This window comes from Mustela erminea, chromosome 13 (assembly GCF_009829155.1).
Source record: "Mustela erminea isolate mMusErm1 chromosome 13, mMusErm1.Pri, whole genome shotgun sequence".
In the NCBI taxonomy this organism is placed as follows: Eukaryota; Metazoa; Chordata; class Mammalia; order Carnivora; family Mustelidae; genus Mustela; species Mustela erminea.
The window spans coordinates 63,574,329-63,600,744 of record NC_045626.1 but is presented as its reverse complement, the minus strand read 5'-3'; the positions used below and the strand labels follow the sequence as shown (position 1 = coordinate 63,600,744).

Here is a 26,416-nt window from a genome sequence, read left to right as displayed (position 1 = left end):
GACCTCCCCGGCACGTGACCTCTGTTGTCGACACTGGCTGGGGCGTGGCCGTGGGACAATTCCACCTCTGGAGGGGCGAGAGAAGACGAGCGGTAGGCCGCGGTCGCGCGCACCAGACGTGGCGCTCCCCCAAGTCGCGGAGCAAGATGGTCCGCTCCGGAGGCGGGGCCTCCTGCGCAAGACTGGCGGAAGGAATTCTCTCGGCGACCGGGTGGGTGGAGGGGCGTAGCGCGGCGCTGGGCTGTGGGCGGTGGAGTTGCTGTGCTGCAGAGCGGTGGGCGCTTCCCGAGGGCCTCGGGAGGTCGGCCTGGAGCCCTGAGGGCTTGAAAAGGCCGTTCCTTGCCTTGGCCACGCTCTTCCTTCTCCTGCCCAGACCCAGACGAGCCCCTGCACCATGTCGGCCTACCCCAAAAGCTACAACCCATTTGACGACGATGCGGAGGATGAGGGTGTCCGGCCAACGCCGTGGAAGGACGACCGCGACCTCCCTGATGGACCCGGCGCGCCCATGGACAGGCAGCAGTACCTGCGGCAGGAGGTGATGCGCAGGGCCCAGGCCGCGGTCGCCAGCACCGACAGGTCCCTGTCCCTCGTATACGAGTCCGAGAGGGTCGGCGTCGCCTCTGCCGAGGTGAGTCTGGAGCAGGGCAGGAGGGCCCGACCAATCTGAATTGTCACACGAGGTCAAGAAACGTTAGCTGTACAAAGAGGTGTGTGTCTTGAGTGCTTGAAAGCGGTAGTTTGCTCACCGTAATGTTCCTTAGCTGTTAGTAGAGCTCGGGTTAGGGAAATGGAGTGTCTGTTTTCTTTATATAATTACCTGCTCAGAATCCCAGATCCAGAGCTTCAACCTTCCCTCCCCGAGTGACCCAGAATGGGTGAGCATTGTGTCTGCTGGTGTGTGTGTGTGTGTGTGTGTGAAGCGTCAGTGCAAATGGGCCTTAAGTTCTTTCCTATCACTGACCACTTCATCTCTCTGGTAAAGGTGATGAGGTCTGCCTGGACAGCTGCTGAATAAGCCATAGCCCAAGTGTGGTCAAGTCTAGGGCCTTACTTTTACTTCCCAAATCCAAAGGAAGATGTCCTAGATAGCATATGGTCTGTGACATTCCGTTTCTCTCTAATTCACCTTTGTCAGTTGGTCTTTCTGCCCAAGGGAGATTTCAGAACCCCCTAAGGGAGGATTGTTCTTTCTTAGGCACCATGTTTGTTCCCTCAGTCTACTAATGTTTGGTTTGTTTGTTTGTTTGTTTTTTTAAGTTCTTGGTAATGTAACAATAGATCATTGGTGTATCAGCTAACATTAATCTAAAGGATTTGTAGCTTCGAATCTTAGTACTGGAAGCTGAAGTGTTGTCTTCCTCCCTGGGTCTCTTTGTAACTCTTATCTCTGACAGAGTTCATTCTGACCTGATCACTTACAGTCTTGGGCAGTTTGAGATATGTTGGTTAATTTCTCAAATAGTCATCTTGGTCTTATCCCCATTGCCGTTTTCGTGGTTATTTTCCTTCCCCACTTCCTTTTCCTTCCCCACTTCCCGCTGTTAGAATATCCCTCATTGGCTCATTTTCCTGTCTGTGGCTTCCTTAAGGAAGTTTAGCTGTAGTTCTTACATCTTATATCCACTGAATTCCTATGTTTGAGCCTAAGTGGCAAGTGTTGACTAAGATTTGGAAAGATTATCTAAGGTCCCTAGTGGAGGAGTTTCTTGAGGGTCCCAGGTCCAAGGAAGCCAAGTAAGAACTGTTTGAAGGGACATCTCTGGAAAGCATGAGAACAGGAAATCAAAATGATACCAAGTAGGTTGTTATGGCAAAGGAGAAACTCGAATCTGGCTTTTAAGGCTAAGATTTAGACGGGAAGGAGGAGGAGGGAGAGGAAGAAAGGTAGGAGAAATGTTCATAGGGCAGAGAGGAGCAGTGCAAAGACACTGGCCCACCACCAGAGTTCCTGGACTCCAGTAGGGAAGTGACACACAGGATATGTTCAAAGAAAAAGCCCAGAAGAGGCAGCTTAGGAGCCTTTCATGGTCAAGAGAAAGTCTGTCTTTCAGAGGGAAGGAGAGTCAAAAACATATTAGAGGTGAGTGGTTTCACGTGGATTGTGGTGACACCCCCTCTCCAAGCTGCCCTCAAAGGCCCTTCTCTCTGTGCAAGGGGAATGGTGAGAAAAGAGGTGAACCAGCTGCTCAGGCCAGTGAGGCTTGGACCAGGCCAAGTTGGTGTTGCTCTGAGAGGTATAGGATGATCATGACTGGGCAGGTGACAGGCACTGTCATCATCAGTATGGTGACACTGAATTTTTCTTGGATTGAGTCAGTTCCCAGTCAACAGAGGCCCTGGGAGGCTGGAATGGTCAGCACCCCCTCCCCTCCCACTTTGTGCTGTCCAGACTACCTTGGAATCAGTCTTGGATTCTAGTCCGAATGAGGGTGGCAGTGGGGCTGGGGTTAGTGAGCTCATTTGCCACTCTGTGGCAGCAGACCCAAGTCACCTGCTAACCTCCCTACTTAGAGACACAGTGCTGAGCTGTGCAAAAACATGATAGGTTTTTATAGAGGGTTAGGAATGTGCAAATATTAGTTTGGGAAGCTGTCATTCAGTCCCAGCTTGGCAGAAGTAGGAAAATCACTTAGGTCAACCTTAGTGAAGGAGAGCCATCCTCCTGTGAAACTGGACAGGGTTTATTTCTCACCGAGAGTCTAGCCATGGGTCATGACTGCCAAGGGACAGAATTAGAGAGGAGCAGTTTGTACTTAACTGGCTTGGTAAGCACAGTCCAGAACCATGGAGAGACTCATAGGCCACTCAGCTCTTCTGTTTCACAAGTCTGATTTTTTTTTAATTCTTTCTTTTACCTAAGATTTAGCTTTTGTGAAGCGATATCCAATCACATAGTTCAAAACTTAAAAAACGTACAGAAGTGTAAGAAGTTTCATCCCCCCACCAACCCTGCTCCTGCAGCAGCCGGCCACCGTCAGTCCCCTCAGTGTCCTTGTGGAGATACTCTGTGGATAGAAAAAAAGCTATAGTCCCTTCCTTCTTTCTTTCTTCTCTTTTTTTAATTTTAACTTGAGTGGATGCATTCTATGTATTTTAGTCTGTATATTTTTTTAAATAAGATTGGAGGTTATTTCTTAGTAATATATAATGCACTGATCTTTTTGTTATTATTGTTTTTATGGCTGTGTCCTATTCCATTGAGTGGGTGGCTTGTATTTATGTAGCCGGTCCTCTGCTGATAGGCATTTGGGTTGTTTGCACCTTTGGGCAAGCCCATGGAGACATGCCTGCCCAGAGTTCCCTGTCCCCTCTGGCACTGAGCATATGCTCCTGTAATTCACTCCTTTTGTAAAGCCTGGGATCTCATTTGAGATGAGTCCAGCAATCAGTGTTAGACTGGGGCCTGAGTGGCTGGCACAGTAATATCAATGGGACGGGAGTGGTGTTTGGAAGGCCAGCACACAACCACGTAGGCATGACCTCTTTTCAGAGGTCAGGCATGTGGCTGAAGGCCCCCACCTAAATCACGCTGTGAAGAATGAACTATCTGGCCTAGCCTAAGGACTCCGGTAAACAAAGATCCTCTTATCAGGGTAATATACCGGCCAGAAGCCAGGCAAGGCCTGTCTTTGGAATATGCAGGGCGCAGACAGCCCAGGCCTGCTGAGTTAGTCTTTAGAGAGCCCGGCTCAGCCAGCTCGCAGGCAGTAAGGAGCACCAGCCTTTGCCCTTGCTGTTTTCTCCTGCAACTGACGACTCTGTTTGTGTTTCGGAGTCCATTCCGTACTACTGCAGTGAGACACAGCCGCAATTCGAGCATATTCCATTCTCCTGTGTCGCCACCAGCGCTCATGCAGGTACATTCCCCTGAAAAGAGAGTGACATGAAGGAGATGAATTTCCAGTTTCTAGGTTCAGCTGATTGACTCCAGACTGACCTCCACCTAAGCAGGTTATTCAATACCTGAGTTTAATTTCGAGCTCAGTACAGGAACCTTAGTCCTGACATTTTCCTTCAGAATCTCAAGGCCTGCCTGGGGCAGGGAAGACAGCCAGGCCCAAGTGAGCTTATGGGATGTATCAGCTCTGAATTGGACTTGGGATCTGGTGGTCACTGCTGCCCTCTGTGACGCCTGCTGGGTCCTGCCTGGCTTTCCGCCTGCTTCCTCATCTCATGCTCACGTTCCTCTTCTTCTCTCGGTTCCCCCAGTGGGCCCTGCGGCCCAGGGCTTCTGCACACATGGGCTGCTCCCTCTGCCCAGAGTCCCTTACCCTACCCCCACCCTTTGCCTTCCTAACTTCTCACCTTTCAGTTTCCCCTTCAACACCGCCCCATCCGGGAGCCTTCCTGACTCCCTCTTAAGCCAGGTAAGGGGTCCCTACGAGTGGCTGACCCTGGCAGTGTCCATCATGTATGTGTAGGATAGCTTGCTTTTCTGCCTCCCCCACTTTGAGTTCCCAGCCCCACAGTGTTGTCAATAAATGAAAAGTGAAATGAAACTTGACTCATTGAGCCCTCTGCCAAGACTGTAAGCTCTGGCAGGGCAGAGATCTGGGGCTGCTTAGTTCATCCCTGGGTCCCTAGTGCCTAGAACAGTGGACGGCAAAGTAGTATTTGTTCGTGGATATATTGTGGCACTTCTGTCCTTCTATGTGTGTTTTCTGTCAGCAGGAATTCCCTGATATGTTCACATTTGCATGGGGCCCAGGGACATAACCCATCTGGCCAGAAGTTGTTCCCCCATAGGACAGAGTATACCCTCACAGGTCCTTCAGTTGTCTTTTGCATTCTCTTGCTTTATCAATAAGCCCTGTTTGACAAAGAGCTGAAAACCTAAGGGAAATTGAGACACCCCCTCTCTCTGTGCTGTTGCTCAGCATAGTACCCCTGGCCCAACCAGATCTTTTCTCTGACCATTTTCTTTTTTCCTGTTTAACTTGTAGAAAACTCCTTTTAGAGTTCAAGGTGGGGGAGGTGCGGATCACTTATAATGCTAACATCTGAGCTTTGCATGCTTGCCCTTTACACAGCCGTACTCTCTGGAGCTCCCTCCCCTCGTAGCCGCCCTTGTCTATCCATGACCTCCATTCTCCCAGGGACCCATGACGATCCGCATGGCCTCCCTTTTGGGGGACAGGAGAATGCCTGGGAACTGGGGTGTTTGAGGTCCACTAGCTTGTCCTTCCTGTTCTGGTATTCCTGGTATTTTCTCCTCCAAGCCCTTCTTCCTTGTCAGTTAGAACTAGGTCACAAGCACTTGGAGCCGGGTCCTTTCATCTGCCTCAGAGGATGATTTCAGTAGAAGTTCCTCCTCTCCTGGCCTCCTGACCAGCAGATCACCTCCAGTGAACACCAGCTTCCAGCTCGCAGAAACTTCCAGAGACCAGAATAGCACTCACTTCCCTGGCCAGCCACCCCCACAGATTTCTCTCCACTTCGATCATAACATCTAACTTAAGACATTTGGTTTCCTTACTGGGTCAGTACCGTGATGCAGACTTGGAGTTTGAGAGACTGTGTCACTTGTGAACAGAAGAAAGTAAGATCTCACTGTGAACTGGGGAAGGTTTTGTCAGCTACTTGTTACTGCTGCTACTCTCCAAATTGAGGTTGGGAGGCTGAAGCAAGAAAGCAGGTGGTTGGTGAGATGAGCCACCGGGAGAGCCGTGGCTGTGAGGGAAGCCAAGGACCTGCATCCTTGTGTGACAGAGCCCGGGCCAGCACCCACCCCAGGCAGCTGGGTGCCTGTCCTGCTTCCTGTTCTTCATCTTCTGCCGCAGGGGAAGTTAAGCTGGTGGGACTGGACTGTTGGCAATATATCAACTCAAAAACCATGTAAATGCTGGAGGAAATAATTTTAATCCTAATTTAGAGCCTTGCCTTATTCAAGAATAGACTTATCCCAGAATGGACATGAACATGACAAACCTGAGATATTAGAAGGAGAAACTCTAGATAAATTAGGAACTCATTTTTTTTTTCCTTCTAAAACTGAGCTCTTAGAAGTTTTGACCCAGATGACACGGTCTGGTAAAGATGTTTCCTTTTGTTTAAAAGAACCTGATGGCTTCTTCAGACACATCTCAGGAGCTGGTGAAAAACATTTAAACTATTTGAAGTTATAAATCTCAGCAGTTCTAAGTTTATTTCCAACAAGATTTTTTGTTTTCTGCCAACACGTTATGTTTTAAAAGTTCATTCACTATAAACATTGAGAGCTCAAATTACATGTTGGGTCCCTAAATGTTCAAAAGCTTTTCTACTGGGGCACCTGGGTGGCTCAGTCATTAAGCGTCTGCCTTTAGCTCAGGTCATGATCCCAGAGTCCTGGGATTGAGCCCCACATCTGGCTCCCTGCTCTGTAGGAAGCCTGCTTCTCCCTCTCCCACTCCCCCTGCTTGTGTTCCCTCTCTTGGTGTGTCTCTCTCTGTCAAATAAATAAAATCTTTAAAAACACAAATAACGTAAAAAATAAAACCTTTCTGGGGCACCTGGGTGGCTCAGTGGGTTAAAGCCTCTGCCTTCAGCTCAGGTCAGGGTCCTGGGGTCTAGCCCCGCATGGGGTTCTCTGCTCAGCAGGGAGTTTGCTTCCCTTCTTTCTCTGCCTGCCTGTCTGCCTACTTGTGATCTCTGTCAAATAAATAAATAAATAAAAATCTTAAAAAACAATAAATAAATAAATAAATAATAAAACCTTTCTACTAATGCTTTTTTAACTGAAATGGGCTCTAATAAACCCATTGTGTATATTTTTGTTTTTATTCTTCAGTTGTCAGAGGCCTTTATTTAAAACTTGTTTGTGATTCTGTTTTACAGTATTGAGAGATAAATCTCTAACTATTATCTGCTATGGGCAACATAACTGCTGAGCCACAGACAGATGCAGGGTTGGAAGAATCAAAAGGTGGTAGAGGGCAGGGATGGCCTCATGAAGTAAAACAGGGAAAGCTTGAGAGTCTCCAGGGTGGAAAGGTGGATCACGGAAAAGGAACACGGCTGGAATGGCCCGAGATAGGGACCCAAGCAAGTTTGGCACAAAGGAAGGTTTTAATGTTACTATGGTGGCGCATTCACATCCACCTTCAGAACTCTCAGCTCTACTTTTTTTTTCTTTTTCTTTTCCTTTTCCTTTTTTTTTTTTTTAGATGTTATTTATTTATTTGAGAGAGAGAACGTGAACAGGGGTAGGGGCAGAGGGAGAAGCAGGCTCTCCACTGAGCAGGGAGCCCAACGCAGAGCTTGCTCCCAGGACCCTGGGATCATGACCTGAGCTGAAGGCAGACACTTAACAAATGAAGCCCCAAAGTTCTCCTTTAGAGAAGGTATTCAGGGAAGATTTCTCTGAGGAGGTGGCCTCTGAGCAGAGACCTGAATTGAATGAGGAGCAGAGCTGTACAATTATCTGGGCAAGGATTATTACAAGCACAGAGTGGCGTACACAAAGGCCCAGGACAGAATCACCTTCCTGTTACAGGTTTTAAAGGTGAAACTGTGAGTGAGTTGGAATCAGATATTAACAGGGCCCAGAAATGACCCAGGACCTAGCCTGTGAAATAATTTGAAGGCGAGACCAGGGCCAGGTGGATCCAGTGACCCAATAGAAATCCCATATCTGAAAAGGGGGAGTACAAGAGCCAGAGTCCATGGGGGCAGTGCCAGGTCAAAGCCTGTAAGGTGCACGGGGGCCAGGAAAGGGGAAGGGCTAGAGGATGTGCTGCCAGTCCAGGCCCTGCGCATCTTACCAAGGTCCTCTGAGCCAGCCTCTTGTGGGCATGAGGGAGAAGAACTTGAAAGCAAATACGAAAGAAAGCCAGTAGAGGCAGGATGGGGAAGGGCAGAGGAAGGGCAGAGGAAGATGGCAGCATCTCTCCCCATATGTGTTCTCTGAGGGCTCATGACAAGCCTGCTGTGTGTCCCCTGGAGAGGGGAAAGTTACAAAATGGTGTAACACCATCACCTCTCATTTTCCCCAGGAACTCGATCGTCAGCGAGGCGTCTTAGAACGCACAGAGAGGATGGTGGACAAGATGGATCAGGATTTGAAGACCAGCCAGAAGCACATTAACAGCATTAAGAGCATGTTTGGGGGATTCGTCAATTACTTCAAATCGAAACCAGCAGAGACTCCACCCGAACAGAATGGCCCCCTCACCTCCCAGGCCAATAGTAGGTGAGTGGGTCTTCAGCCATCCAGAAATGAAATAGCTGAAAACGGGGTTTAATGCAAATGGTCAAGACTTTGAAGCCACTTCTAGTGCTTTAAAGGGACCCAAGATCTGCGTAAGTTACTCATTGGAAGGGATTCATCCTCACACATTTTGAAACAAGAAACATTTTTCTAGTGCTCCTGATGCTGTTCATTTGATTGAATAAATAGGGTCTCCAAAAAATTAAATTACTGCTCCAGTAATTGTAATTTGAAAGAATATTCACCTCAGAAAGCTTAATCAGTATAAATGTTCCTCCTTTCACAGAATTTTAAAAATTCTTTAAAAAGTCTTTATATCTGGGGTGCCTGGGTGGCTCAGCTGGTTGAGCATCTGCCTTCAGCTCAGGTCACGATCCCAGGGTTGTCAGATTGAGCCCTGCATTGGGCTCCCTGCTTAGCAGGGAGGCTGCTTCCCCCTCTCCCTCTGCTGATCCCCTTCCATGTGCGCTCTCACTCAACACTCAATCTCTCACTCGCTCGCTCAAATAAATAAAAGTCTTAAAAAAAAAAGTCTTGGGGCACCTGGGTGGCTCAGTGGGTTAAGCCTCTGCCTTTGGCTCAGATCATGATCTCAGGGTCCTGGGATCGAGCCCCGCATCAGGCTCTCTGCTCAGTATGGAGCCTGCTTCCCCCTTTCTCTCTGCCTGCCTCTCTGCCTACTTGTGATCTCTGTCAAATAAATAAATAAAATCTTTAAAAATATAAAAAAATTAAAAAATTAAATATTTTTTTTTAAAGTCTTTATATCCAACATTTCTATATCTAATGCAGTCTGGCCATTAACTTTCATTTTAAAATGAGTGATTATTTTTCTCAGAAGTGTACAAGGATAAAAGAGTCAAGTTTCTGCTAAAGTAGATTACTGCTCATATCTCAGACCATTGTATTTATCTTTTATTGTAAAAATAATACAGTCAGACACCTGGGTGGCTCAGTTGGTTGGGCGACTGCCTTTGGCTCAGGTCATGATCCCAGGGTCCTAGGATTGAGTCCCGCATCGGGCTCCCAGCTCCATGGGGAGTCTGCTTCTCCCTCTGACCTTCTCCCCTCTTGTGCTTTCTCTCACTCTCTATCAAATAAATAAATAAAATCTTTAAAAAATAAAAATAATATAACCATATTATAGAAAATCTACACCTTACTTACCAAAGTACAAAAACTCAAAACTTAGTTTCCCCCCCTTACTCAGTGTTTTCGTAGCTGCAATCACAGTGTTCATTTGGTTTTGTAACCTACTTCATTTAACCCAGAGAAAGGTCTGATATAATGTTACTACACAGGCCTCTCTGTATATCTTTTATTTTCTAAATCTGGAACACAGAACGATTTTTTTTAAGGTTTTATTTATTTATTTGGCAGAGAGAGAGAGGGCTCACAGGTAGGAAGAGCAGCAGGCAGAGAGAGAAGGCGAAGCAGACTCCCTGCTAAGCAGAGAGCTCAATGCAGCGCTTGATCCCAGTGCCCTAGGATCATGACCTAAGCCTAAGACAGACATTCAACCAACTGAGCCACCCAGGCTCCCCTAGAACAATTTTTTTTTTTTTAAGATTTTATTTATTTATTTGACAGAGAGAGATCACAAGCAGGCAGAGAGGCAGGCAGAGAGAGGAGGAAGCAGGCTCCCCGCTGAGCAGAAAGCCCGATGCGGGGCTCGATCCCAGGACGCTGAGATCATGACCTGAGCCGAAGGCAGAGGCTTTAACCCACTGAGCCACCCAGGCGCCCCCCTAGAACAATTTTTTAAGAGGCTTTTTTTTAAGTTCGTACCTGATATAAAGTGCACACATCTTAAGTATGTGTTGACATTTCCACTCAACAGGTGACTACTTACCTGTGGATATACCTGTGTGGCCATCACCTGGATTAGGACCCAGGATGTGGGAGGGAAGAAATTGGGAAACTTGTTTCCAGCTCACAGTGGCTCTGGGGAGAAACAAGTGCAGGTGAAGGAACTGAGAGTGTAGCAGAAGACTAGGCAGGCGGATCGTTGATATTTACAGAGAGGAAACTGCAGAAGGGGAACAGGCAGTTGTTTGGGCCTGGGGGCTATTCCCTGCGGATACGCTAGCCAAAGTTAGGAGCATTGATTGGTTTTGTGGCTCAGTCATAATCACTATCCATCCCTGATTTTCCAGCTTGGCCCTGATTTCAGATACCTGTCACCTTTTTCCCCCAACTGGGGTAGTTTCTGGGGTTGTTCATTTGGTCGGGTTTTGTTTGTTTGTTTGGTTGGTTTGGGTTTTATGTTTTTTTGTGGTTTGGTTTGATTTGCCATTTATAAATTGGAAGGATGTTTTGTGTCCCCCTTTTTGGGTTTTTATATGTTAGGGGAAGTTGAGATGTCTGTTGTCACCTTGGATTAAGACATCTATGTCACATGAACTCAGCAGCAGAGACAGCCCTTGGTTGGCACTTTCCTGTGTCCCACATGTCCCTTCCCAAAGGCTCCTTGGGGCTAGTGCTGTACCCCGCCCCCACCCACCCAACCCTGGTCATACTTTAAAAGTCTTTCAAGTCCTGGGGCTCCCAGGGCACCTTACTTTTGGGGGGAAGCATCTTGAAAACTCAAGGCCTTTTTTAACAAAGGTGTCCCAGGAGTGAAGGAGCCGGACCAGCTTCAGCAAGGTGGGCCTCTTGGTGCCTGATGTCACTTGCCCCCGCCTAGCCTTCTGCCTCTAGATCAGTCCCAGTCAGCTGGAGCATTCTTCCCATCTCTTGGTAAATGCAGCAGAGATCCTGAGGAGGTGGGGCTTTGCCCTGGGAACCAAGGCGCCGACCTCTCAAGTGGAGTTAGGGTTACATGGGGTCCTGCCAATTAAAGGAGGGGAAGGTGGCAGGCGAGCAGCAGTCAAAGCACAGAAGAAGCTGGGACAAGTGAAAGGCATTGGCTATTTCTAAAATGGGAGCCCAGCAAACTCTTTGACATGGAGGAGTGGCCTGCAAAGCTATCTGTGAGCTCCTAAATCCTTACTCTTGCAAAAATCACTGTAATGTGTAATTGCTTCTATAAAATGAGTAAATCTTTATAATCCTGTCAAAACCCTACTCTGTAAATACAGCGATATTCTGATATAAAAGCTTTTAAAATAAGTTCCTCTTAATCAAACAAACAAAAAAATCCTATGTATCCTGTGTCTATCCTTGTTACACAAACCCTTCAGCCTTCTCTGAAGTTTTGTTTCTTGGTAAGCCATTTTTGGATTTGCTGACAAAGCTTCATAAGCTGCTGGTTCCCATTTGCATTTAAAGCTCATGGAGAGGGGTGCCTGGGTGGCTCAGTCAATTAAGCATCTGTCTTTAGCTGGGGTCGTGATCCTAGGGTCCTGGATCAAGTCCTGGTTTAGGGTCCCTGCTCTGCAGGAAGCCTGCTTCTCCTTCTGCCTCTCTCTTTGTTTCTGTCTCTTGTGAGTAAATAAAAGAAATCTTTAAAAAATACTAAAATAAAAAAAATGGGGCACCTGGGTGGCTCAGTGGGTTAAGCCACTGCCTTTGGCTCAGGTCATGATCTCAGGGTCCTGGGTTCGAGTCCCACATCGGGCTTTCTGCTCAGCGGGGAAACTGCTTCCCTTTCTCTCTCTCTGCCTGCCTCTCTGCCTACTAGTGATCTCTCTCTGTCAAATAAATTAATAAAATCTTTAAAAAATACTAAAATAAAAATAATAAAACTCACGGAGATGTCCCTTCAGATCATAGATTTAACCACTCCCTAAATTTGAAACACTCTGACTTATTCAAGACTCGGTTGCTGACCAAGAGCCACCACTCTTCTTTTAGTTCTCTTCCTTAACCATTTCTGTCACTCTCCCTAGAATTGGCTTTTTTGCCATCTTTGACAAAGAAGCCAAATTTTTGTCATTTACGTATTACTACCATATACATTTGGGCACAAAGGAAAAAAGTCAGCTTTGGGGTATGTAGGCTGGATGACGGCCAGGTGTGCTCAGCTGTAAGCACCTGCTGCTTCCACCAGCCTGGCAGCACATGGGGCTCACAGTTGTGCTCAGGGAAACTAGCAGTGTGTTCTAGACCTCTAGTCTCTACTGCTTTTTTTTTTTTTTTTTTAAAGATACTATTTATTTATTTTAGAGGGAGAGAGAGACAACATGAGTGTGAGAGGCAAAGGGAGACAGAGAGAGAATATCGAGCAGACTCCATGTTGAGCGTGGAGCCTTGTGCAGAGCTTGTCCCAGGACCCTGGGATCATGACCTGAGCTGAAACCAAGAGTCAGATGCTTAACCAACTGAGCCACCCAGGCACCTCCCCAGTCACTGCTTCTGAGTAATGAAATCCTCAGATTATAGGAGGCTCTGTTCTCTTTTACACATCGCTGGAGCACTGGGGGCCTACGATGCCTTTAGCCTGATGGGGTCCAGGCTTACATCAGTGGGGAGACATTAAAGGCTTTAATCATGGACACCTTCAGCCTCATGGGGTGCATGCTTACACCAGTGGGGAGACATTAAAGGCTTTAACCAGGGGCGCCTGGTTGGCTCGGTTGAGCGTCTGCCTTCAGCTCATGTCATGATCCCAGGGTCCTGGGATCAGGCCCGAGTTGGCCTCCGTGCTCAGCAGGAGTTCTGCTTCCTCTATCTTTGCCCCCACCTGGCTTGTGCTCTCTTTCTCTCTCTCTGTCTCTCTCTCTCAAATAAATTAATAAAATCTTTTAAAAAAATTTTTTAAAAAAGATTTTATTAATTTATTTGACAGAGAGAGATCACAAGTAGGCAGAGAGGCAGGCAGAGAGAGAGGAAGGGAAGCAGGCTCCCTGCTGAGCAGAGAACCCAATGTGGGGTTCGATCCCAGGACCCTGAGATCATGACCCAAGCCAAAGGCAGAGACTCTAACCCACTGAGCCACCCAGGCACCCCAAAAATTTTTTAAAAAGACTTTAACCAGAGTGGGGTGCGTGTGTAGTTCATGAGTAAATAAACTCATGAGTTCAGCATCTGACTCTTGGTTTTGACTCAGGTCATTATCTCACAGGATATGGGATGGACTGCCACATCAGGGTCTGCTCTCAGGGAGTCTGCTTGAAGTTTCTTTCCCTCTGCCCCTCCCCAACCCACCTCCCACTTGCACTCATATACATGCACATTCTCTCCTCCCTCTCTCTCTCAAATAAATCTCTTGGGTGCCTGGGAGCTCAGTTGGTTAAGCAACTGCATTTGGCTCAGGTCATGATCCCGGAGTCCTGGGATTGAGTTCCGCATCGGGCTTCCAGCTCCATGGGGAGTCTGCTTCTCTCTCTGACCTTCTCCCTTGTCATGTTCCCTCTCTCACTTTCTCAAATTAAAAAAAAAAAAAAAAAAAAAAAAAAAAAAATTAAAATAAATCTTTCAAAAAATAAAAAAATAAACAAAGACTTTAATTGGAGAGGTTCATGCATTGGATGTTAGAAAGATGCCTGGCACATTTGGGTAAGGATTGGAGAGGCAGGCGCTCACCCATGTAAAGATAAAGAAGCAAGGCAGAAGGAGGGGCTGGATTTTGGGGATCTGCAGGGGGATTGAGAGGATGTTTGTATGGCTTACTGGGAGTGGAGCTGTGCAGAGAGAGGGCAGACATGGACAATGATTGGTTTCCAGCTTGGCCAATAAGTGGCCAAGGCGCCAGTCAACAGGGTAGAAAAGAGCAGACTATGCCACAAGGCCCAGCTTCTGGGGGCGGGGGGAGCCCCTGCCAGGCCCGCAGGGATGCACGGAGAGTCAGGAACAGTCTGAGCATCTCCTGAGTTACCTAGAGAAGTCCCTGTCTGTCGCAGGGGTGGGCAGACTAAGCTTTTGACCCAGGAAACAAAATCAGAGTTGTTTTGTAGGGACTTATGTAAACAAGAAAAAAACAAAGGTTTAATGATGACATTTTTAAAAAATGAAAAGAGGAATAATAGAGTACAATTTTTTGTAACATAGGTCTCCTAATGAGAAGAAAGCAATTATTGACGGAGATTCAGAGTTAGTCTTTCTATCATCTGGTCAGTTGCCAGTGGTCACTATAAAGGCAGTTCTCGGCCTGTGGCTGTACAAAATCAGATTTGTTATGTGCTTTTCTTCCCCCTGGTCGTGGGAGTCTCCTTTTCCTGAAGGAGGGCCGCTGAACCAGCTGCTGCTCTTCTAAAGCAGGTGTCTCAGAAGTTCCCCAGGCTGCAGTCCGGACTCCCAGGAGCCGCTGAGGAATATCCCTGCTTTGGTCAGAGGAGGCATTTGCTTTTTGCCCATGGGCATTGCTTGAAAAGACGGACTGAGTTGTCATAGGTGTTTCCTCTTTCTAAATGTTCTCTTTTCTTAACTTCTATCCACAGATTGAAAGAAGCCATAAGTACCAGTAAAGCACAGGAGGCCCAGTACCAGGCCAGCCACCCAAACCTCAGGAAGCTGAATGACTCAGGTCAGTGGGGACCTATGCTCCACCATACTTGGATTCCAGGTTGGCCCTGGGGTGGAGCACTGGGGGGCAGCAGGGACTCCAGCTACTGTCGTGGCTAAAGGGTGTCAGGGACCCAGTGCCACTCCCAGGAAGCTGGAGGATATGTGTTAATGGCACAGCTCATCCCTCACCCCGTGGCGGATGGAATAAGGAAGTGGGAGCCTGTGTCCTGTTGGAAAGGAGCCTGCCCACTGTTAGTTCCTGCCCCGTGAATCTCTGAACTCTTCCAGCAGTGAAACAAAAACGGCTGGAAAACCTTTGTGGTCAGGGGTAGAGCCTCCCAAAAATGACCTGTCATTCCCCAGACCCAATGAGTATATTGAGTTCTGTGGCAAGGGGGGAATTAGAGTTGCTAACCAGCTGATTTGAGATGGAGAAACTATCCTGAGTTAACCAGCTGGGCCCAGTGTGATCACAAAGGCCCCTTTGTAAGTGGAAAGTGAAGCCAAGGAGAGATGGTCAAAACTTGGAAGATGCTCCACTGTTGACTTGGAAAACGCAGGCAGGGACTACCTGCTGAGGAACACGGGCAGTTTCTGGAAGCTGGGAAAGGCTAGGAATCAGATTCTCCCCAAAAGCTTCCGGGAGGAACATGACCCTGTTGATGCCTCGACTCTAGGCCAGTATGCTCCGTCCTAAGTTCCTGGGCCCCGGAACAGAAGAGTAAGTCTGTGATAGTTGCCTCACAGCAGCGGGAGACTTGTGTAGCCCCAGAGCCCGAGGGGCCAGAGAAGCAGCAGCGTGAACAAGGTGTGCAAAGTCAGTTGTGGTGTCATCCTCTTGTTATCAAACAATAAGCTCAGAAATACCCTTTATCTGGAAAGGAACTTCGACCCCACGGAAGTCCCTGCAGACCCCTGGAAGGCCAGGCACATTATTCGGTGCCAGGAATCAAATGCTTCCTATGCTCCCTTTGAGGAAAGCAGGATACACTCTCGATGCTCCAGAACCTACCGCTCTCATGGTTGACACGACTAAGGAGAGACCCTGATGGAGGAAGAGCCGGCGGTCAGGAAAGAGGGAGATCACTGCAGTTCAATCTGGAAAGGCGAAAGCCATGGGAGGACATGAGGGACAACTAAAATATGTGAGGGCCAGAGAAAGTCTGAGTTCAGCGGAACCTGAGGAAGTAGAGTAGGAAGCCTATACCCAAAAAGACACGAATTTAAGGAATTAAAAGGAGTTTTAATTTGTACAGTGTGTAGTAACTGAAGAGCCTTAAAAAAACCCAAAAAACTGACATTGTGTGTGTGGAATGGTTTCAGTAGGCTGTGCCTGCGGAAATCCACCAAGTCTGGAAAGAGAAGTTCCCCCAAAGATGGAAACTGGGAATGATAGGGCTTTTCTGTGTGCGTTTAGAAATTGTAGTTCAAGGAAGATTTGAGGCAAACGTGCATTATTAGCATTTCTTCTTTCCTTGCTTGTTGTATTTGAAGCAGAAAGCAGCATGTAAATACATTTCTAGAAGAGAAAGTCATCCTCGATCCTGTTTCCAAACCAAATCCCGCTTCGGTTTCCAAAATCAATTCCAATTGATTTTGATTTTTGATACTTTTTATCATCAATAATTTGGTCATTAGTTTCTGTCAGTTGAAACTTTTTTAGGTAAGATTGAGGTTCTCTCACTTTGAAAGAACTGAAGTGTACATTTGAAGAAAGGAATAAATAAGATCTGTGCAGTTCTATTTTTACATCAGTGATCGTTTAAAGTTTTTTGCTTTCTACAAAAAGGCAGTCATCATCTGCTCCCACTGATACGTGGAATTTAAGAAGTAAGGCAAGAGGATCATGGGGAAGAGAGGAAAAAATGAAACAAGATGATATCAGAGAGGGAGACATACCATACGAGACTGTTAATCATAGGAAACAAACGGAGGGTTGCTGGAGGGGAGAGCGGTGGAAGGATGGGGTAACTGGGTGATGGGCATTGGGGAGAGCAAGTGTTATAATGAGCACCAGGTGTTGTATAAGACTGAGGAATCACAGGGGCGCCTGGGTGGCTCAGTGGGTTGAAGCCTCTGCCTTCGGCTCAGGTCGTGATCCCAGGGTCCTGGGATCAAGCCCCGCATCGGGCTCTCTGCTCAGCAGGGAGCCCGCTTCCTCCTCTCTCTCTGCCTGCTTCTCCACCTACTTGTGATCTCTGTCTGTCAAATAAATAAATAAAATCTTTAAAAAAAAAAAAAAAGACTGAGGAATCACAGACCTGTACCCCTGAAACAAGTAATATATTATATGTTAATTCATTGAATTTGAATTTGAAAGTATGGGAGTGCCTGGGTGGCTCAGTGGGTTAAGCCTCTGCTCAGCAGGGAGCCTGCTTCCTCCTCTCTCTCTGCCTGCCTCTCTGCCTACTTGTGCTCTCTGTCAAATAAATAAATAAAATCTTTAAAAAATAAAAATAAGAAAACAAATTTAAAAGTATGTAGTGTAGGAAAACAAAAAAACCTCAGATCCCGCTTGGGTTTTTTTGAAACATGAATAATTAGTTTGATTTTTAAACCTTGCCTTGTTGTAGACCTTGTTCACAGCCCCATGTCGTTGTGCCTCGTTGTAGTTCCACAACCACATCATCACTCAAATGAGTCCCTGTCTCTTTGCCCAGCACATGGCCAAGGTCCGGCTGACCCGCCAGCTGAGGGTCTTTGACCCCCTCTCCCTCCCTTACAAGCCTGCCCAGTGCTCCTCCCTCCTGCACATTGTCCATCCCTGCACTCATCTCTTTGGATGGCCTCACAACTAACCGCCTCATTCCTTCCCCGCCATTTTCCAGATTAAGATGAATTTTGTGAAGCAGCGTTTCGAGAGACATCGTTAACCATTCTCCTGGTGTTTCTTTCCAAACTCAGATGCCATCACTGGAGGAGCGGGTCCTGCCGTGAGCAGCGAGGCTTACCCGAAGAACCCACACCTTCGAGCCTGTCACCAGAAGATGGACAATAATCTAGGTAAGACTGAAGCTCCGCCAGCCTCTGCAGGTCCCTTACTCTGGACCCTTGTGCTCCCAACAGCCGGTGCCAGGCCCAGTCAGTATACCAGTAGCCAGTGGTTTCTCAGGACCAAACCATGGTTGGTGTCTGCGTCTCCCTCCCCACATGTCAAATCCAGTAGGGTCACGGCCATCTCACCCTTCTCTCTCTCTTTCCGGAGTCTGTCCACGTCTGTCCTTCCCCACCTCTCATCTGCGCTGTGACAACAGCAGGGACCAGGAGACCCCACACAGTGTGGCAGTGAGAGCCCCATTATCTCTCTGTGAATGGGGCCCAGGAACAGAGCCTGCCTCTGAGGATGGGGGAGAGGGTTAAATGAGCAACCCCAAATATCCCACAGGGAACGGCCTGACCCGGTAAGTGCTGCACACTCACGTAGTCACTGCAACAGACACGGGCCGCAGAGCTGGGTTCCTTGTGTTCCCAGGTCCCTTGCCCGTCCTCTGTCCTCTGGCCCCGCCTACCTCTCTACCCCTCCTGCCCTCATCACATGTGGCTCTGAGTGCTTTCCAGAAAGCCCCTGCCCACCTCTGCCTGGAGTGTCCTTCCTCCCTACTGTTTGAAGGCTGGCTCCTCCAGCTATGGGCCTGGCTTTAACCTGTTGGAGTCATGTACCTGCTGGTTTATCTGATGGCTTCTGACCACACTGTAAATTCCAGGGAACCGAGGGCTATTTCAGGTTTGCATCTCTGTACCCTGGCCTAGCAGGCAAGCTCTCTGATTCATTTTTGAACAGAGAGAGAGAAGCTAGTTACTTGAAGTTCAAGTGCGGGTCTGGGGAGTATGTGTGGGCAGTAGAAGCAGGCACGGGAGTGGTGTCCGTGGGTTCATTCTAGGTGGCATCTGAGATGTGCTACATCCTCTGACCTTCACCCCATGAACGGGAACCTTCCCCACAGTGACCTGGGTCGGAGTCAGTCTCCCAGCCCTGTTGGAAGATGGCAAAGGGGGTAAGACCCAAGGTTAAATTTTCCCTGCTCTAAAGGAGGGAAATAACACTAAGGCTGATGACAATGCACATTGTGCACAGACTTCCTCCTCCTTTCTCTCCCCCAGGAGGGATCCTGCGGGCCTCTTCTGTGGTTTGCCCAGAGCAGTGGCTGTTCTAGCAGCCCGGAGCAAATAGCATGATAGCCTGTTAGGCAAATCCATATTCTTTCTTTTTAACAACATTTAGCCTTTGTGTCTGAGTAACCAGATTCATCACAGAAAACTATGAAGTTAGGTAAATGCTATGAGGAAAGAATCACCTGGAATCCCATTTTCCAACGGTAGTCTCTGATTTGGTGTTATTCCTTCTGTTTTTCACGTACCTCTGTCAGTACATACACTTCCATACCCTGCTTTTTTATTTATATTTTGAATACTTCCCTAAACTTCCTTTCTGCGAAGTTCTTTGCACACACCATTTCAGCAGCCCCACGCCCTGCTCTTGGACACTCAGGTCATTCCCATCGTTCGCTCCTGCACGTAATCCCTTGGTCATTCCTGTGAGCACATCCTTGGCCTCATTTTGTACCTAGATTTGCTAGAAATGGAGTTACAGGGTCAGGGAAAAGAATTCTCTTTCTGAGCATTAAAAGAGATCTCCATAGAAATGAGACATCAGTCGGAGAGAATAGACATAAGCGAGGTCAAATAAAAACCGTGATTTGCCCCCGCTGCAGCTTACCACTGCTGCCCTCCATGTGAACATCAGCAGTCAGCGTGATGCCTACAGCCTAGGCAGGCAGTCCCCTGCGGTGTGGCAGGCTGAGAAGGGCTGGCGTGGCACCCTGGAGCCACAGGGCCCACTGACACAGGCTGTGCCTGGCCACCCTTCACAAGTTCGCTCCTACCTTCTTACCACACTCCCCGCACCTCCCACCCCTGCCTTTATCTCAGGGACCAGGGCAAGTCTCCCTCTGACGCCAGCTCCCTTGTCTGGTGGCTTTACTCTATCACACTTTTTTTTTTTTATCTTAGTATACCTATTGCTTATCCTTTTCTGTCCCCATTGCCAGCACACTCCCTGAGGCCTGGGGTGACCTCACAGACTTTACTCTCCATGGAATGCAAGGTCACAGGTGTCAGTAAATTCAAGAAGCATAGAGCTGAAGACAACTTTAAAAAAAACAGACTGGATTCTGCTTAAGTTTGTGGTGCTAGTGCCAAGTATTTGTGTATTCTGACCTCTCTTTCCTTAATGTTTTATCTTTAATTCAGCTGCAAGAAGGCTTATGAGGTGCCTCCTCTTCTCTCTTTCCTCTGGCTCTTTCTTAGCTTACTGCTCCTAGTGAAAGGGCAGAAGGCAGCTCTGTGCATGCCCCCCCCCCACTGTTTACATGTGCACATATATGTACACACGCACACCCATACACACGTACACACACACTGTCTTGAGGCCTGAGAAGACACTTCACTACCTAAGTTCACCCTGGCAGAATCAGTGAAGTCAAGGCTTGCCTCTGCAGTTGGTTGAGCCCCATCAGGGGACCCCAGAGGGCCTCCAGCATATCTCTTCCCCCGCAATGACCCTAGGTCTCTTTATGTCACATCTGCCCAATGTGCCCTTTACATACTGCTAGGACTGACCATGTCCTTTCAGATGTTACCCCTTTTAAAAACAGAGGTGATGTTGATTTTTAAAACTTTTTGAAACAAAGGGAAAATATTTATTACAAAGAGTGAGAAAGCTTAATGAGGGAAATAGAATTAGCTCAGAAGGAAGCTGGCACCAGAATGGCTAGTCACTCTCGAAGGGACTGTCATCTCGAAGGGAATTCCCCTCAGCTGTGATCTGGGAGCATGGATTAAGAAGGGGGCCAGAATCTGAACTCAGACCCCGTGGGACTGACCTGGTTCCTCCCCATACTGTATGTGTCCTGCATAGACGTGGGACTCAGGACTCACATTTGAACTTGAATTTTGGCAGTAGTGATATAACCTATCGCTAGGGCTGAACCTTTGCCAGAAGTTGTGTGCTCCACAGTCCCCATGGGGCTTGCCTCAGACAACATCTTTGAAGGGACCCAGTACCTTCAGCCCTTTGTTCCTTCTGACATGGGGACCCTGGACTGCAGGGACCTCCGTGGCCAGCTTCTTCCTGGCTGCAGAGTAGGCAAAGGAAACAGTGCCAGCCCGATTCAGGTTGTGTCGTGTGCCAGGACATTCACAGCATGGGTGTATTCATGGATCTGAGAAGTGGTAGCAATGAATGAATGGACATAGGAAAATGTGAATTATCATAACATAGGTGACAAGACCTCACAGCATTTGGGTCCAGCGGGAACATCTGTAGTCCATGTATTTTCTGGGAGAGCACCCTAGGTGGCAAGGCAGGGACAAAGCACCCATTTCTCTTGCCACCTGCAGAGTGGAAGGAGGGGTGGGATGCGGCCTTCTCCAGGAGGGAGCCTAGGGCAGGAGCAATGTGGGTGCGGGGAGCTTCCTGGGTCTCTTCCAGATGTGTTTCCAAATAGGGATCCTCACGCTTACTACTCCGAATCTATGCTTGATCTAGCTTTAGGGAGTGGGAGATGTAAGGATGGAAAGCTGGCACTATTGAGTTCTACCTGCCGACGGGTTTTTGCTCCTGAAGAGCAGGCCCATGGGTCTGGCTATTGGTTACCTGCATACTTACCATACTTACCAGATACTTGCCATGGGGTCTGGGGAGGGAATATGTTTTCCAGACCCCTCTGAACTTCTCTTTTTCTTGAGTACTAACTGATCTTGCAATGTGCCGTAACCCTCTAAAATGTTCAGAGGCAGCTGAAAAATCATGTAGAACTCTATGCATTTTTTAAAGCACAGGAAGGACAAACCCCACTGTATTAAGAGCGGTTGTCTTGGGCTGACATCTGGGGAAGGAGTGGCTTTTGCATGAAGCACATATTACTTTATATGGAGTCAGTGGGTTTTCTTTTCGCTTGCACACATTTTGGAAAACGTAACCAAAGCCCTGGAGTTTTACCATCTTAAGAGAAACAGGACTCGGTGACGTGAATGTTGCTGAGCACCAGGCACGGAACAAGCAGCAGCTCCTGATTTGTCTTGGCTCAGCCCTGTGTCTCCTTTCCCTCCCCCACAGATGAGCTATCCATGGGACTAGGCCGGCTGAAGGACATAGCCCTGGGAATGCAGATGGAAATCGAGGAGCAAGATGACATTCTTGACCGCCTCACAACCAAAGTGGACAAGTTAGATGTCAATATAAAAAGCACAGAAAGAAAAGTTAGGCAACTTTAAACACAGAGAAGGCTCTCTCCACTCCGTTGGGATGAGAAGAGCCCAAAGATCTTCTTTCAAACTCCCCAAAAGTTCATTTATATTGTTTTAGTGTGTAACATAATACATGTTTCCAAATGTTATAATTATAGAGCGGGTCCTAGGAGATGTCATTACAAGAAGTGTGTGTCCCACGTTTTTTTAGAGCCATCACCTCTCCGTTCTCTGAACTGAATGATTAGAGCTTTAGTCTGAGCACAGTAGCCTGGCCCTGAGTATCTTGGGCCTTTGAGGAGCGTTCCGGCATGAGAGGAACAGTTGTGTTTCTCACTTTCACAAGCATGTGGAAGGATGTGGGCAGAATTTCAATCCAGGGACCACCATTCTCTATGCTTATGAGAGGTGGTCCTTCCCACACCTTGGCCTGCCAGTCACCACCACCCCAAAACACACACACACACACACACACACACACACACACAGAGCACATTTGCGATTCTCTCAAACCCCAGAAAAAGAAATAGGTTCACACTGTGATTCTCTCAACACCCTGGAAAAGGATCAGTGTTCAGAAATGGAAAATGTCCGCATTTGCTCTTCGGTTGATAGATGTCACCTCCCCGCTTCTGACCACCATCGTTGGCATAGTAGGAGGCATTCAGATCAGGACCACTCATTGTGATAACTGGAAACGCGCAGGGAATTGTATAAGCCCTGCTTCCCCAGGCATTCACACCTCTAAGTAGCTGTTCAAGGTTAGGGCTAGATGTGCCAGTGTCTCAAGGCTGCCCAGCTGGCCTACTGGGGGGGCCCCTCTACAGTTTGTGGGAATGAAGCATCATACAGAGAGTACCCCCACTGTGTGCTCCCCTGCCCCCTTGGAGAGCACCTTGACCCAGCCTTGGGGATGGCAGTGTTTGTTCGATGTCTGGGGTCTCCTGACCAGTCTGGATTCCCACCCATTCTTCTCGACCTCTTCCAAGATGACTTGACTCATCTCTTGGTTCTCTGCCACCCCAGTTGGAGGACTGGAACACCACAAATGATGCTGAATATCTAGAACAACTTGGCTTTAAAAAAAAAAAAAAAGCCCAGACATTATCATTTTAACTGGCCCAGCTTGTTCTACACAAAGACATTCATCTCGTTACAGAAATCAATTTTAATGAATGCTTTTAAGTGATTCTTTGTTAAGTGGGATGCATTAAAAGTGATTTCTGAAATGAGATTAACATCTGTGTGTTGGTACCTCCAGCAGAATAATTGAAGCCACAAGACCTTTGTCTTTGTAAAAAGCAAATTAATTACAATATTGTGAAGACAGTGAAAGGAGCTGATTTTAATAAGATAGGTTAGGTCAGAAAATGCAAAACAACAGCGCGTTTCTACCTTGACAACATGGTGCTGTTAATGTGACCTTCACCACTTTGGTTCTGTAGCCTGTAAACAAAGTCTCTTAAAGGAAAGGAAGTCTCTGAAATGCTGCAGCCATGCATCAGTATTTATGTAGCAATTTATTTGTAGAAGTTCTATTCCGTGATGTGTGCCAGTCCTCAAAATTGACAGCTTCCTTCCGCAGGTACAGCTTTCTGTCATGTTCCAGCCTCGCGGAGTCTAGTGACCATCATTATGAATATTCTAGTTACGTGAGAACACAGAGGTAGTCAGATTAGGCATTTATCAGATAAGCTCATGGTGATTATTCTATTAGCGGGTAAAAGGAAAACTTCTAAACCTGTACCTAGCCCAAACAAAACAAGTTTGGAGGGCTTTCAGCAAAAAGGCTGCTGACAAGCATGAAGCCGGAGAGCAGCCCATGTGTACATTTCCACTCCTCATCGTTTGTGATCTTTTCCTAACACCTTCCAAGTATGTCATGATAGCTGTTTCTTCCTGTCATCATCAGGCAGAGACTCATGTAGATTAGTCATCATACCTTAGATGTAAGCTTATTTTTTTCAAACCAATTATACATGCCAAGGCCACTGCCAGACGTTCTCTTCCACAACCTGCTGTTTGCCTAACGAGAGTAGTGATTTCACTGACTTGAAGCGCGGGAATCATACCCCTTCCCTGTCTTTTCTTAGATCACTGAACCCAGTTGCCCCTCCTTTTCCTTTTTCCCCCAAGCATATAGAAGGAAAGCACAGCCACTTTTCTAGAAATGCGTCTTTTGACACTTGACACATAGGCATTATTCACTCTTGTTTAGACCCTCTTTCCCAAAGGCCCTGACCGAGGAGCTGTCTCCAAGCTACACACTAGCCAGCCGCTTCTTTCTGCTGGGTCTTCCCCCTCCTCTCCCATGCCCATGAAGGACCAATTATTGATTCTACTTGATAGAGCAAAGTTGTTTGCATTTTCAGAGAGCAGAGGGAAGCCTGGAGCCTCCAGAATCCTTACACATGATGATTACGTTCAAAATGAAAACATTCTGTCCTCTAGACTAGACACATCTGTCTCATAGAGACACTCAGAGGTGCCCAGGCCTGAGCTGGCTGTGGCTGGGCTTTGAGAGCACGGACAAGACCAGTGAATTCACCCTTCTGTCAGATAGGGTCTATAAGACAGATTTTTATTTTCACAATCGAGCTGGAAACATAAACTGTGCCTTCAAAAAAGTGGCTTTTCTAACTCGGTTATATGTGAAGTGTGCTACTAACTTAAACATAAGTGCATTCTCCTTCAGAGGAAACTGTTTCTAACGTCTAGTAATCTATATAACTTAACACCAGTGGAGCTGCCTTGTCTTTTTTGCATTCTGTAGGAAAGGAGACATGAATTTAACTCAGGCAGCAAGAAAACAATTCATAAGTGCATTTTAACTTCTCTTTTTCTAACTTCTGTTTGTGAATGTCATTTTAAGGGTACACTACACCAATTTAGTAAAAAAAAAAAAAAATTCTTACACTTTGCCTATATATAGGCCTTTTCTCAGAATTTGTAAATTACCACTGTTAGCATCTTCAGGTCTGATAATGAAATGTCTTGTGTACACAATGATGAGCCAGTCATTAAATGTGCTGAGGGCAGGGGTGGAGGGGAGGCGTTTTTGTTCAGGCTGTATTGGAATAGCTCTTAAGTTCCATGCCTTCAACTCAACAAGTGACCATATTCTGTAAAATAAAATGTGAAGTTTTTTTTAAATCAGATTCTGTCTCCCACGTAGTCATTCTCAAAAAGCGGGTGGAGGGGCTCCTCCGTGTTGAGCCTTCATATATTTGGTCCTTGCTGCCCCATCGAGCCCTGTGGACCAGCTTTCTTCTTGAAACCCTCTCATTTCATCTTTCAGAGTGCTCTTCCAATCTGTCTCCTATCTCCCTGACAACACTGCCCCACTTTTGAGATTAGGGCTTTGCAAATGGAAAAGGGCCAGAGAGTCAATGTTTCAGGCTCATGGGCCAATCAATCTGTCACAACTACTCAGCTCTTCCATCATACCACAAAAGCAGCCAAAGACATGTATAAATGAGAGTGACTGTGTTCCAATAAAGCTTTATTTATGGACACTGAAATTTAAATTTTATATATTTTCACATGTCACAAAATCCAATTATTTTGATTTTTTTTTCTATCACTTAAAAATGTCACTATCACTTAGTTCATGGGAGGTGCAAAACATGGTGGACTGCAATTGACCCATGGGCCATAATAGTTGGCCATCCCATTTAGACTGTCACAAGGTACTCCTAGGAGTGGAAGGAGGAAGGATGGCTGGCCACTGTACTCTGCAAGTGGATCCCATCAGGGCTCGTGGCCACTCTAAACACCATAGTTCACCAAGAAAGGAGAGCAGAACAGCCTAGCCTTGGCCCCACTCTCTTGGCTCCACCTTCCCATCTGACCACAGGCATAGCAATTCCTTCTAGATCTGACCACAGGCATAGCAATTCCTTCTAGATCTGAAAACTCTGAGAAGGCACCTGGAACCTGGACTAGACCATCTTGAAAATCTTATATGTCAGTGGACTGGCAGCCTGGATCCCCAAGGCCACTCTGGGTTAGTGGATATCATCTCTGGGCATCATTATAGATAAGGAATGCTAGGATCTGAACATAGCAGCAGACTTCTCTGGGAAGACAAGGGCAAGATGCTACATAAAAGCAAAAGCAAAAAAATCCAGGTGGCTCACATTTGGGAGCTGCAAGTAATGGAACAGCTAAAGTTTGGTTTGTAGGAGGGTGAGGACATGAGGGATGTAGGCAAGTCCCAGATGAAAGGCCTGTTGGGCCATCTCAAGGAGTCAGATAAAACTGACCTTCCATGACAGGGAGGCACTGACAGATTCTAAGTGAGAGAGTAACGTGGCCAGATTTGCGTTTTGGAAGGACCGTAAAGATGAATGACAGCATTATTTATAAGAACAAAAAGGCCGAGAAACAACCTCACTAAGGAAATGGTAGACTATATTGTGGCTCACCCCCAGCTGCGGTAGACAGTTGAAGTTACAGAAAGCTTCCAGAGCATACAGGATGATGCTTGCAAGATTTACATTATGGGGAAAGAATGGACATAGAACTGATGTTGCACTGTGGTCCCAATTTTGTGGGAAAAGCAAACCAATGTGTATATTTCAAGGGGGG

General features: G+C 47.1%; 1 protein-coding gene across 1 annotated transcript; it reads left to right on the top strand.

Moving 5' to 3' along the window:
* Positions 1-170: 170 nt before the first annotated feature.
* SNAP29 (synaptosome associated protein 29) lies at positions 171-24,984 on the top strand. The gene is made up of 5 exons (XM_032310250.1): positions 171-631; positions 7,977-8,173; positions 14,512-14,597; positions 17,483-17,581; positions 21,696-24,984. The coding sequence occupies exons 1-5, from the start codon at positions 395-397 to the stop codon at positions 21,851-21,853; spliced, it is 777 nt and encodes a 258-aa protein (XP_032166141.1). The 5' UTR covers positions 171-394; the 3' UTR covers positions 21,854-24,984.
* Positions 24,985-26,416: the final 1,432 nt, after the last annotated feature.

What these genes read in the sequence shown, in the direction of transcription:
- SNAP29 (XM_032310250.1), top strand. Translation starts at nt 395, where the DNA reads ATGTCGGCCTACCCCAAAAGCTACAACCCATTTGACGACGATGCGGAG. An exon ending in ACCTCCCAGGCCAATAGTAG is followed by an intron (nt 8,174 to 14,511) that starts GTGAGTGGGTCT and finishes TTCTATCCACAG; the next exon opens with ATTGAAAGAAGCCATAAGTA. An exon ending in CAGGAAGCTGAATGACTCAG is followed by an intron (nt 14,598 to 17,482) that starts GTCAGTGGGGAC and finishes TTCCAAACTCAG; the next exon opens with ATGCCATCACTGGAGGAGCG.